Source organism: Amblyomma mixtum, chromosome 1 (genome assembly GCF_055824585.1).
Source record: "Amblyomma mixtum isolate Tamu chromosome 1, ASM5582458v1, whole genome shotgun sequence".
NCBI lineage: Eukaryota > Metazoa > Arthropoda > Arachnida > Ixodida > Ixodidae > Amblyomma > Amblyomma mixtum.
This window is the reverse complement of record NC_143012.1, coordinates 282839868-282853174: the sequence shown is the minus strand read 5'-3', so window position 1 is coordinate 282853174 and position 13307 is coordinate 282839868. Positions and strand designations below refer to the sequence as shown.

Sequence of the window (13307 nt, the reverse complement as noted above, 5' to 3'; positions counted from 1 at the left end):
CGCAGTATTGAACGCCATGCTGAGAAAAAGGACGAGAGCCCGATTCTATATGAGCAGTGCGTTTCAGAGGAAACCACTCAGAGCGTGAGTGACCAAGCCAGTGTTGTGGATATCTCGGCGAAGCTGGCGTATCAAGAGTGTGGAGCTGCTGTTGAGTTAAAACGCAGCATTGAAAGCCAGGCTGAGACAGAGGAAGAGAGCCCGATTCGAGAAGAGCAGTGCGTTTCGGAGGAAAGCACTGAGAGCGATAAGCCAGATGCAGAGGACTACCTTCAGGGGAGCGAACTGCTCATTTCCGGGGCAGCTGAAGGTCCGTCTGTCAGCTCTGTGGAGATGACCATCTGTTGCGAAGGCAAAGAGGTCAATTTTGTGCCTAGTGAAGGATTCGGCAAGTCATGTCAAAAGCTGGAGGAGACAGACTTTGTTCAGGCGACGCACGTGGAAACTTCTAAGCGAAAAAGAAAAAGGGCGAGGCCCAAAAGGCAACAGATGAAATTTCAGGCCCTAAATTCACGTGCGCGGACATGTGCTAGTGTTAGCACAGGTGGAAATGCGGCAGATGAGAAAGCAGAACCTTCCCGCATTGGACATCGTAAGTTCGCGGCTAAAGTTACTGGTCAGGCGACACGCGTGTATTGTCCTAAACCTGACCGCAGTAACAGAAAGGGACGACCGCATCTTCCAAGCAGAGCAGGAGGGGGGTTTTTCAAAGGGCATCGACCTGCCGGAAAGCCCAGACCACCCCTACCTGACAGAAAGGTGGCAAGGGAAAAGGCAAAGCGGCCCAAGAGACCGGAATGCGCTAGGTTGCGCGACCGTCAGCGCATGCGAGCACAGGGATTGAGAAACAGAGACCCCGCACGCAGGCATGTTCACCGCGCGCAATTGAAAAGAAGGATGCGTCCTTCACTTGCGGCACTGGATTCCGGGAAGCGCGCAAGGCGAAAGGGTAGCCGAGCTTCGTGCTGGGGGCGAGAACAAAGAACAGCTTCTCGCGCTGGTCGCTGTGCGTCGCCAAGAGCCGGTTCTCGACTTTGCATGCGCTACCAAGGCTTTCTGAGCGTGTCGAGGGGGCGCGGAGACGACAGAGGAAGTCGTAGATGGCTTTTTTCAGGAGCCTTTTGTAACGAAATGACAGCAGTGTCATCAGTCAAAGCGCGACCCCAGAGGGCGCGTCTGAAGGGCTAATCACTTCAACGCGGCGGAGGTGAGTCAGCTTTCACCCCCCGCGTAGCCATTCGAAGTAGCTGGTTTTTTGTTCCTTTTTTTTTGTGGGCTAAATCGAGAAGGGAAAGGCTACTTTGTTTTGAGCTAGACTGATCGAAGTTACTGTGTTTTCACTTAAAATTTAGAAAGATTAAAGTCTGAGTTAGAAATGAGAGTTCCGTTTGCCATGGTACAGAGAAATAAGGGCACTTAAAGGAGTGTAGCGAAGATTCCTGAGTAGACCATGTGCTGTTTGGATAGTTGGAACCGTTCAGAGCATTTAAGTTTTGCTGTGTGTGAAGGTTGGCACAGGTTTCTTTTGTATGGATAGTAGACTCAGACATGTCAGACTTGGTTGAGATACCAAGGTCTTGTTGCTACATTAACGGCAGTGTAGCTAATGCCTTGCAAAGGCCAAGAAAGTGCGCATGGCTGTGCATATCTGCGTACTCTTGTTTACTGGCGAGTGGTTGGTCAGCCGATTGTGGTATTCGGAGATTAACCAAATGAAGTGGCTGCAGAATTTTGCAGAGAGAACAGCTGTAGCAGCTTGTGTATAGGTAATGGTGCCTGACACAATGAGTATAAGAGAAGTATTGCGCCAGTACTGGAAGGAGTACCGATTTTGATGAGCAGTCGCATTTTTTGTGAGTTTAACTGGAGCAGTTGATTCTCAGTCTCGAGCGATCAAGGTTCTTTGAGAAGAGCCAGAGGATTAAACTGAGCGTGGGCCAAATTTTAAGGAGACTTTCGATATTCGGGTGGTATTGGGGATCAGAGCTTGATTGATAAGGAATGGAGTTTCTATTCTAAATTTGTGGGCTTTGACACACCACCGCTTATCGTACAACGTGGCAGTCTGTCTATGGCAACCTCAGATGTGACGCGGACGCTCGCTTTGACCCTAAATTCGGGCAAAATTGAGGGGTCAGTATTCTGGAGCAGGGTTTTGTTTGGCACTAAAAGGAAGCCTGGTGGGTCTTGAGTGAATTCCGAACGCTTGCGCGTGGAGCGGTGCTTTGTTGTTTGGAACGTCCCATCTGTGCTTTCCTTTGTTGGTGGTTTGGTGTTTTGGGTCGCCTTGGGAGTTGATGTTGCAAGCCAAGGTATCAACGTGGACGCGAGCCCATCTCTTCCTGCCCAGCGGTGGGGAACGCTGGCCATTCGAGATTTTCCGGGCCGCGGAGGAGCTGTAAAGATCGTAGTACACGGGCCTGGAAAGAATTACTATCAGACGTGGATCGTCGTTAAGCAAGGTACGGCGAAGGCTAAGCAGCGGCGGAAGCAGCCAGCACACATATGTCTCCTGGGTGGCTGAGAGTACCTGCTTTCTACTCGGCGACCATTGCCCCAAGCCTGCCGTCATGGACCACACAGGGGACCCAGGTGACAGCTGATTCCATTTACCGAGCCCTCCCTGGTCGGAGTACAGAACCATAAAGAAGGGATTGAAGTTTTAGCAAAAACAGACCGCCTTTCCGAAGTCTCTTCAAGTGTCGCCGCCGCCGCCGCCGCGGGGAGACCGACGTTATCTTCCCCAATTGCTGTGAGCGTGGCGGGGGAACAAAGGGCTTCGTTTGCTGTGGCTCTTAGGCGAGCCAAGCACCGCGACGAGCTGGCGGGCATCGTTCGACAAGGGACAAGGAACCACTTACGGCGTTTTCGTGACCTCGCGTCCGGCCTCGAGCGGCGGGTGGCATTTGATGGTTAACAGATGTCGGTGACCCGCAGAAACCTTCGGCTGGCCGGGGGCCATCACCTACCGCATTCAACGCTACCTCGACGACAACCTTCTTTCCCTCAGACTCAACATGTGACGGGGGCGTGGCCCTAAGTGCAGTGGTGTGTTTGTGCGCACAAGTTTGTGTTGTTTGTGATCTGGGCCCCTCCCACCCCGGCGTGGGCGTCCTAAACCTAGGGAATTTAGGGAAGGCGAACAGTATAAATGTCGAGAACGAATGCGGCAGAGCTCACTTCGCCTCATTTTGAGCTCACTTTAACCCTCTCTTGAGCCTCCCTTCAGTTTCTAACCATGTTGTAAAAAGATGTAAATAAACCCTCTTGTAATCTTCCTCCCATCACCTAACTCTTCGACTTGACGGCACTCATGTCCTGGTGGTGGTGGGAACGGTGTCGGTAGCTTGACCACGGTTCCGTCAAGCGAGCAGCAGCAGCAGCGAGCTAGCAACGACGCCGAACCGAATGACCCATCATCGCCAACAACGGGTGGCAGCGCCAACAACAGTGAACCGGGAAGGTATAACCGAGGCCGTGGCATGCGTAAAAGAATTCACCAAGATCACCGGTAGTAAAGTGAATTGGTCAAAGTCCCTGGGGCTTTGGCACGGAGAATGGCCAACGAAGCCTGGCAATTTTGCAAACGTGTCCTGGGTGACGACCCCAGTAAAGTACTTAGGCGTTCCACTGGACGGTTATCGCGATAGCGATTCGTACTGGAAAGCACAGACGCAAGCCACGCGTGAAAAGGTGGAAAGGTGGAAAGGGCGACACCTTTCAATTTTCGCAAGGGCCACAGTGTGCAATTTGTTTTTTATGTCTAGGCTGTGGTACGTGATGCAAGTGTTGCATTGTGCAAGGATGAACGTACAGAGACTGCACCGGATCTTTGCCGTTTTTGTGTGGGCTGCGGACTGGGAACGCTGTAGCCGGACCAATTTGTTTAGGCGGGTGAAGGATGGCGGCCTGAGTCTGGGACACTTATTTCTGCGGCAGATTGTAAGCAGATTTTGTTTTGTGCGCGATGTAAGCGATCCGTTTTTGCGCACTGTGTGCCAATTAAGGCTCGGAAATGCACTGCCGGACTTTGTTGTCACAACCGAAAGTTTCTCGGGACGTATTTTTGGTTACTTTAGAAAGGTTGTCGCGAGTGTTCGATTCCTGTCTGTTCGATTTTCGTATGAATATTTATCTTCTGTTAGCAGGAAGAAGTTGTACAAAGATTTGTGCGATGTAGTTCTTCCACAACCTATGTACAGGGCCTTATACAATGGAGGCCAGGGACGCGACGTACTTAAGCGTGTGAAGGCGATGCAGGTGCCGCCAAGTGCAAAAACTTTTTTCTTTAAATTACATACCGGAACACTACCAGTAAAGGAATTCTTGGAAAGGAAGCAGTTATTTCTACCTTGGGGATCACATTGTTTAATTTGTAAACAACCAGAAACAATAGACCACGTTTTTTTGCACTGTTGGGAGGGGGTATACTTTTGGGACATCTTGCAACGGACTTTAAAAAAGGAATTTCCGCTCGACGCTCATGGTATTCGGTACTTGCCTGTAGAGAGTGAGGATGGGACACCATTCGACCTCATTATGCTAATGGGCCTCCATTGTATTTGGCGCTCCAGAATGGCAGGATATCATTGCGATCCTGATGCACGGCCAGCACGGATCTATTTTCGGGAGCGCATGCATAAGTATATTGAAGTTCAGAAACTTGCTCCTGAAGCTCCCGAGTGGCTCGAAAGAGTCGAGCCTTTGGTGACGCTTAAGGAGTTTTGATATGATGAAGCCACGCACCCCCGGGCGGATAGTGTTGTTAATTATTGCTCATTGCGCTCTGTAAGTGTCTTTGTGTACTGTGGTTCTTGCCGAAGTCAGGTAATAAATAAAAAAAAAAAGCCGCGGTGGCTGAGCGGTTATGGTGCTCGGCTGCTGACGCAAAAGACGCGAGTTCGATCCCGGCCGCGGCGGCTAGAATTTCTTTGGAGGAGAAATTCTAGAGGCCCGTGTACTGTGCGATGTCAGTGCACGTTAAAGAACCCCAGGTGGTCGAAATTTCCGGAGCCCTCCACTACGGCGTCTCTCATAGCCTTAGTCGCTTTGGGACGTTAAACCCCATGAACCAAACTAAACCAAACCATCTAGTGGTGGCGCAGCAAAGGCAACCAAAGTCATCCGTTAACGTGCTGCTTGAATTTATCTATTTTTTATCGAATGAGCTAGCGATCTGTGCTCCATTACTCTTCTAGTATAACAATGCAAGACTATTGTAGCATTTTTGGTGACACAACATTATGAGCTAGCGATCTGTGCTCCATTACTCTTCTAGTATAACAATGCAAGACTATTGTAGCATTTTTGGTGACACAACATTAGCCAAAGTAAAGCAAACTGTTCTACAAACGGGCAGTTGAATGAAATATTATAATTCTCTCATATCAGCCCGGTTTTGCGTACTCTGCACTATACCTAAGTGGGAGCATCGTGTCAATGTTGGTTCGAGAATGAGTGCAAATGACCACTCCTTGACCGCACCCTCACGTGCACTCAGCACGACGCCAGTGCAGGTTCGCTGGATGAGATCGTGCTCTAGATTACTGTTACCGCGATGCTCTCGGACGTCCCTTATAAAAATAGTCTATAGACAGTCTATAGACTACTGCCTTCTTATAGATATTTCTTTTTGTCTGTTCGTGGTATATAGACCGTCTATAGACAAAGGTCTACTAAAAGTGTGTGGCTATAATTCTATAGATCGTCTGTGGACTGTCTATCGGATCTGTATTGCCTATAGACTGTTCTTGAGGATTTGTCTATAGACAGTCTATAGACTTTATAGACAGAAGTCTATGTATACTCTGTAGACTGTCTACAGAAATTTTTGTAAGGAGGGTTCTCATGTGGTATATGCCAGCTGTCAGGCTAACTCCCCTTCTTGCCTCCCTCTGTTGACTCCCATTCACCTTTCATTCTCCTCTTGGGCGTAAAAGTGAACAGCATATCTGAGTACAATGCCTGGAGATTTCATTAGTGTCACCTTAATAAAAAATTCAGGGGGCACTTTGTTGACCTAAAGTGCGGTGAAGCGAAAGCCTTAAGCGCAGTGTTGCTGCTTGTGTCACTGCTGTGTTGTTAAGATGTTAAGCTTCGCCTCTAAGCGTGAAACGCGACAGCGTCTTGCAACGCTTCCAGGGAGTCCATAGAACGCCATCGCCCGTTCAGTTCGACGCCTTGCCCGTCGGTAAATTGGTTTTTGAGGAAAGGAAATGTATCTGGCTCGCATACCTCGGTGGACACCTGAACCTCGCCGTAACGGGAAGGGAGGAAGAAGGGAGTGAACGAAGAGACCGTATCACGGTGTAAGAATAATATACTTGCACCGTGCTTCACTAGACGCGCCTTTGTTCATTCCAAACCATCGAGCTGGCATGGCGGAGTGGTTAGCATGCTAACCAGCATGGTTAGCAGGGGGTAAAGGGTTTACCGTAGTGTCTTTCTGCTTTTTAAAGAAGAAAGTTAGGCTTTATTGGTTCCCAAAAATTATACAAAACATAAATGTACAGACGAGGGTCCCAAAGTCAAAGACTGCACTTTGGTATCTACCTTAATCATAGGAAAATATGCGCGATTTTAATACATTCCTTTACACTTAGCTAAACGTCTACGCAACGCTGTCACACGCGGCAAGAGCTACCGAATAAAATGAACGCGACTTCGGACCTCAGAATTCGTGCAAGCTGGATTCGCTGCTAATATCTATTCAAGCTTTGACAATTTGAGCAAATGTACGTTTGTATGCACCAGGTCGTATAAACCATGACAAATTTTGTTTTCTGTTGGCGCTGCGACTCAGTTAAGCTCACCGCGGTAATTTGTTGATAAACTGGCGCACCACGCAGGCGACAAGAAAGCCCTGTTTGGGGGGGGGGGGGGGGGGGTACTTTATGGCCGGCAGGAAGGATTAAGAGTGCATGGGAATTGCATGCTAGCCGCACACCTAATACTTGATATTGAACAAAAAGTTTTCTGTGCAGTGGACCACCAAGACGGTAGCGATATAAGCACGAGCGCGTTCTAAGCGCCAGCACAATTAACGTAAATGTCAAACTAAATGTCATTAAAACACATCAATTTGCTCCCTTTGATAACGTAAATACTTCCTGCAACCCAGCCACGCTGCCGAAGTATGCTCGGCAATGTTTTTTTTAGCGGCGCGGCCGCGGAGCTGCCGCAGCCCCGCAGTCCCCAAAGAAACGCCCGCACCGCGGCGCACCAGTCGGCGGGAAATGGCCGCGCCCGGGAGCGGCTCTGGATTCTGGTCTATAGGCACCTTCGGCAAAAATAACCCTGGATAGGGCAGAACCAGTACGGATGAGAGCGACTCTTACCAAAATACAAGACCGGTTTGGTGTCTTCTTCATGGGAGACCAGAATGGTTGTATAGCAGGCGCTTTTAAGCGCGCCTGTCCATATCTAATAAGCCTAGGCTGCACGTGGTCGGCAGTGCTTCCAGCGACATGTTGCTCGTCTCAGGTGTATTCTAAATATTCCAGGGTTAAAAAAAAAGTCCCTTCTGTGGACTGGTTGCCATGCCATTTATTTTGGTCTTGTCAAATCGCGTTCGATAACCGCGTACTGACTTTTAAGTTACATTACGGCCCTAAAATAAACGGACATTTTTTAGTCATGCCTGATTTTCTTCATTCTTATGTCACGAGTGGCCAAAAAAAAAACAAAAAGAAGCGTGTTATCATGCCGCATGGCAAGCTAGGTCACAGTAATAGAAGAGCCGTAGCAAAAACCAACTCCTTACCCTTTCTACGAGCTTCGCGCTTATGAAGGGTTTGGTGATTGCGAATAGTGTGTCGAACACCACTGAATCGTTTATTACGTAGATGGCTTTCACGCGCACAGGGAAACATTTCTGAAACCAGAGGAACGAAGAAAATACACGGTGACGATCATATTGAACAGAATCATGCTCATGACTTATTCACTTGTTAGTAACATTGCACAACGTGAGAAGTGTACTACGGCACATTGGTTGTCAAAGTTTACCAAAAGCAATCATTACATTGAAAAGGATGTTTAATAGGTTGGTTGCGACAAACCAACAAACTGTAATCTCTAGCCTTTTCTCGCAGTGAGATATTTATTCAACTTCAGTTATTTTTAATCGGATGACACTATAGCAACTACATTTACATTAATATTTATGTCAGGGGCCCTACTTTAAGAATATTCGTCTTATTATTCCTTTCGTTTGTTCATGATGTCAGTCGTTACGAAAGGAACACGAGGTCTAGAAAAAAACGATAATTTTCAAATTTAGTCGGTGCGTAGTATCTGCGCCGGTTGGCCAACCCCCCCCCCCCCCCCCCCCCCTCGAAAAAGAAAAAGCTAGCGCTGCCGCTACCTTAATGGACAATAGTTTAGTATTCATTCCTTTTAAATGAGGTTACCGGTCGTGAGTCGGGAAAACTCATCGCGATTATTATAACCATATTTTCCAAAATAGTGTTCCCGGTGAGGTCAAGCAAGCGTAGACCCATTTGGGCGTGATTATACAAACGCAATTTCAAAAACACATAATTCGAACCCGCACGTTATTCTAACGGACGCTTTTGTTTCATCATCAAATGCATACAGGAAGGCCTCGCTTCATTCGATCTTCTCTATAATTCCAGCAAATTATTGGTTTCTTTCGGATCGAATTATCGGGAGTCGGCTGTTTAAGCCTAACGTAGTCCGCCACGGCTTAAGCCACAGGGAAACCGTGACCTATCACAAAAGGCCAAAAGAAAGAAAAACAAAGAAAAACGGTACGTTACACAAAATGGCCCCGGGGTCATACTTGGATTAGAAAGCTGTGTATTTCCTCTGAGGTAACGTCAGTAATTGGCGGAACACTGTCTTGAAAGAAGCCCTTCTTCCTCTCTCTGAGAAGAAAGCAAAGAAAGGTAAAAAAAAGGAAGGAATATACGTGACAGCTTTCTGCGTCGCTATAGCACTGGCTTCAGGCATGTCCGCGAACAAACATAGCGAACGTTGTAACTCAGCGGCTGCTGCTCAGACAAAGGTCGTTAGCTTTTCCAGGACAATCTTACTCGCAAGCTTAGATAAACTTAAAGTAAAAAAAAATCAGAATATAAAGATGAAAAACTGTAGCGCTCGAGACAAGGACACAACGAAGACGACAACACATGCGCTAACTTTCAACTGAATCTTTATTCAATGCACAAACAGCTTTTAAATACTGCGAGAGCATCAAAATATCGTCCCACAAGGCTATCACACCGCAAGTCACTTTTCATATTTTGTTCGAGTCATCAAGAAAAATCATCTCCTTCTTTGATAGAGATAAAGACGGGATGCTTACACACTTATCTTCTACTTAGCATCCCGTCTGTATCTCTATCGAAGAAGGAGATAATTTTTCTTGATGACTCGAACAAAATGTGAAAAGTGACTTGCGGTGTGATAGGCTTGTGGGACGATATTTTGGTGCTCTCGCAGTATTTAAAAGCTGTTTGTGCATTGAATAAAGATTCAGTTGGAAGTTTGTGCATGTGTTGTCGTCTTCGTTGTGTCCTTGTCTCGAGCGCTACAGTTTTTCATCATGAGCAACCAACTCGCCCAAACATCCACCCTGATCAAGAATATAAAGATTTAACACAATCAACAAAGCCTGTGATTAAGCTTATTTCATTTTTTTTTTCTTGCAAGCAGGCTTCGTTACTTCCCCTCAATGCTCCTTTCTTTCCAGCAGTAACCGCTGGAGTATCGGCTTCATGCGGGGTTAGTTCATTCGGAGAACAGTCTCAACTGCCCGTGTCCTTGAGATCTCCGTAGGGTTCTGTGAACGGGAGACAGCATGCTTTTTCACCTCTGTAATGTGCACAAGTTTCTTCATCACAAAGGGCGTCAGATGCGTCAGGTGGCTTAAACCGAGGCCGTTGTAGTCCAACACGAACACTACGCCGTTCTTTTGAACGTCTTCGTCCAAAATCGTCCACTCGAGGAGGATCAGGCAGGCTTTGATGAGTTCGCTCATTGTGCACACTGAAGGATCCCAGGTTCCTGAACGCACAAGAGAGGCACATTTCCTGAAGGACAGGGAAGAATTTCGAGAGGACTGGCTAGCGACAATAAAAGCGAGATTTTCTCAGGCAGCACAGGTAATCGGCGCCCAGTATTGGGAATGTATGGTCTCACTCTGGTCCTCTGTAGGACCGCCATTTGCCAATACGTTTCCAATATTGGGCCTATTAGCCGTGCTGCTGGGGAATTTCAAAATGAAATTCTGAACAGCGACAGACGCGCTTTTGTTATTCGCAGAAACTCTAGCGCTATCCAAGCTGTGATATGATACGCTTTACGTGATAGAATAGCCCTAAACCAACAAAAAGCGACAAATTGTGTAAATCATTTTGCCAGTGTCAGGATGTGAACTTGAGATTTGGCTCTCCCCTGGCAAAAATGGCCTATAGACAGTCTATAGACTTCTTATGGACTCTATTGCCTTCCTATAGATATTTTTTGTCTATTCGTGATCTATAGACTGTCTATAGACAAAAGTATACTAAAGGTGTATGACCATAAACCTAAAGAGTGTCCATAGACAGTCTGTAGGATTTGTCTATAGAGAGTCTATAGACTTTATAGACAGAAGTCTCTAGACAGTCTACAGACTGTCTAAAAACTTTTTGTAAGAGTTATAGAAGTTAAACACTGAATTTGACCGAATTTGGTTTCGGAAATTTCAATTAAAGAATAGTTTATTCTTAGGAGAGCAAAAAGTTGGGCTAGTTGGTTGATATGCATACTGAAAAAATTGCGCACAAACACGAGGGCTAAGCAGAGACAAACAGAAAGACGAGCGCTACTCACAACTGAAGTTTTATTCCAAAAAACATGCACATATAAATAGGAAAAAACAAAACAAACCACAACAAGCTATCATCAAGAACATCACAAGTGGCTATAGACTTCACCAAGACACCAAGCTATCACTCAAGAACATCTCTTGTGATGTTCTTGATGATAGCTTGGTGTGGTTTGTTTTTTTTTTTTTCCTATCTATATGTGCATGTTTTTTGAAATAAAACTTCGGTTGATGATGATGTCCTCAGGCTTGTGAGTAGCGCTCGTCCTTGTCATTGTCTCTGCTTAGACCTCGTGTTTCTGCGCATTTTTTTTTCAGTAAGTAGTTTATCCACGCTCTGTTATCGAAAGCAACGTTTAAAAATGGCCATGGTGTTAATTCAGTAGAGAAGCGATTAGAAAATACAGTTCGTAAAAGTGAAGACAATGCGAAATAAGGCTGCGGCCACAAGCGCCGACGCGAGAATTTCTATTTTTTAATTTTTTTTTTACAGCTAACGACCATCTGAGCCGAACTGACGTCACGTGGTCCGTCGCTCCTCGAGCCAGTCACGTGACTCGTTCCCGGTGACCTGCGCGTCCATGCGGGTGCCACCGGCAACCGCATGCAACCGACCGTGGCCTCCACGATCAAGCTACGGGGCTCTGCCGGAGCTGATCGCGGAGGCCACGAACCGACTCATGCAGCCGCGCTTCTCTACGAACCGCCACACGCGGCAGTGCCAGCTACCCGATGAGTTAGTTACTCGTGTCAAGCCACAAGCTTAACTGTTGCAATTTTAGATGTTCACACTTCGGCAGCTGTAAAGTGGGCTAGAATATATTCTAGTTCGCTGTAGCATCGCCACATCGTTGCTTCTTGAGCGATGCTGCTTTCGATCACTTCATTATCGTCGTCTTTTGGGTTCGAATCTTCCACCAATCGCTTCATATTTTTCGCAATCGATGAGAAACTACTGATGAAGAAGGACCATAAACCATGCTCCAAACTGCCTGCGCTATGAGGCGCAAGCTTACAATAATGCTCTAAAGTTGGCTAGGTGAAATGGTGTTTCGGGTGCTCGACCATTGGACGAGCCGATTTGGCTCATTTCGGTCAGTACAGCAGCAGGATTTGGCGCCTTCTCGATTGAGAATAGGTCGTGCACTCAGGTTTTAAAGGCGCTATTTAGCCTCTTCCGTTTTGATAGCCTTCGAAAGGAAAGATACATGAATGTGCTTATACATTAGAGCTTAATTTCAGTGCTTTTCGGTTTCTGGATCTGGATTATTTCGAAAAAAAAAAAAAGCTTGTCAGGGCTAAGACTTGAATACAACGCTAGAAATAGACTCTCTAGAATCTAGTTCCTATCAACGTGCTGACCGTCGCTCATAATGCTAGCAACTTTAGGTGCCAGTGGGTTTACCGAAAGCAACGGGAACGTAAATGACGCATGCTACAATAAAACCGCCATTCGCCTATGACAACATGTAAAAACAACACTCCAAAAAGAGCAGAAAAAAAACAAAGTCTACTCTGTGTCAGCGCGACACTGACGGGACCATTTGTAAAAAAATTAGGCAGTGCACAGGTATAGCGGGGAGAACAGCGAAAACTTGCAGCTGCTAAGGTTCGATAAACTTTCTTCAAGTGCGAATATTCTAGAAAACCTGCGCAGCTTCCCTTTAGGCTGCACTCCGATTGATGCTAGCTGGCAATTAGCCAATTATGTTTAATGTATTGAATGATTTATTAATAAATGATTTAAATGTCATGGCTAAATGGCGACGAGGTCGACTTACGCTAATTTAGATAAACATTGAGCCGATACACCACTTCACGGATCTGCAGCTATGTAACCGGAGAGCGCCATCATCCACCCCAAAAATAGAAAGTTTCCAGTTCTTATGATAAAAGCCATCTTGCGAGAGCAATAATATTATACGAGCAAAGACGAGAATTATGAAAATGATGGTCAGGAAAGACTCACCTACTCTGAAAAGTAGGACGCCTCGACCGCTTGAGTCTCGTTGTCGTGACACAGCTATGAGCTTATTCTTGCGGCAGACGTAATCGTACAAGATATCGGACGGCAGAAAGTCGTCGAAAATGTCCGGCGCATCCTTCCTCACCTTGAAGTACTTTTGTATGTTTTCGACTGTGGCCTCAACGTTGTACTTTCGGGAACGCAAGAACTTGAGCAGGAACGCGTCGTCCATGGGGCAGCTCAACGACTCCTCATCTGGCCATAAGAGAACGAACAAAACATGGTGAAAATTAATCCATAACTCAGTTATGCACCCAGTGATTTTATAGACTCTCAGTAAGAGGACCGGCGAGCCGAGAGCTGTGTATTCGTCAGCTAAATCTAGATCTGCACTACGAGAAGTAAATTACCGGGAAAATACGATTAGGCTGCGGAGCATTTGTAAGGTACTTTACGTTTAATTTTGAACCGCAACCTACCGACATCAGCCGAATGGAAGTATATGAC

General features: G+C 46.6%; 1 protein-coding gene across 2 annotated transcripts in view; it reads right to left on the bottom strand.

Moving 5' to 3' along the window:
- The window catches only part of LOC149371914 (alpha-tocopherol transfer protein-like), a 34812-nt gene that overhangs the window by 6684 nt on the left and 14821 nt on the right, over positions 1–13307 (bottom strand). Inside the window, exons 4-6 of one of the 2 annotated variants that reach the window (XM_089566223.1) lie at positions 12804–13055; positions 9836–10029; positions 7763–7873 (exon numbers count right to left, since the gene is read on the bottom strand). In XM_089566223.1, coding sequence (XP_089422349.1) covers positions 7763–7873; positions 9836–10029; positions 12804–13055 — 557 coding nt within the window. The remainder of the gene's footprint in view (positions 1–7762; positions 7874–9835; positions 10030–12803; positions 13056–13307) is intronic. The other variant, XM_089566224.1, reaches the window with a different exon arrangement.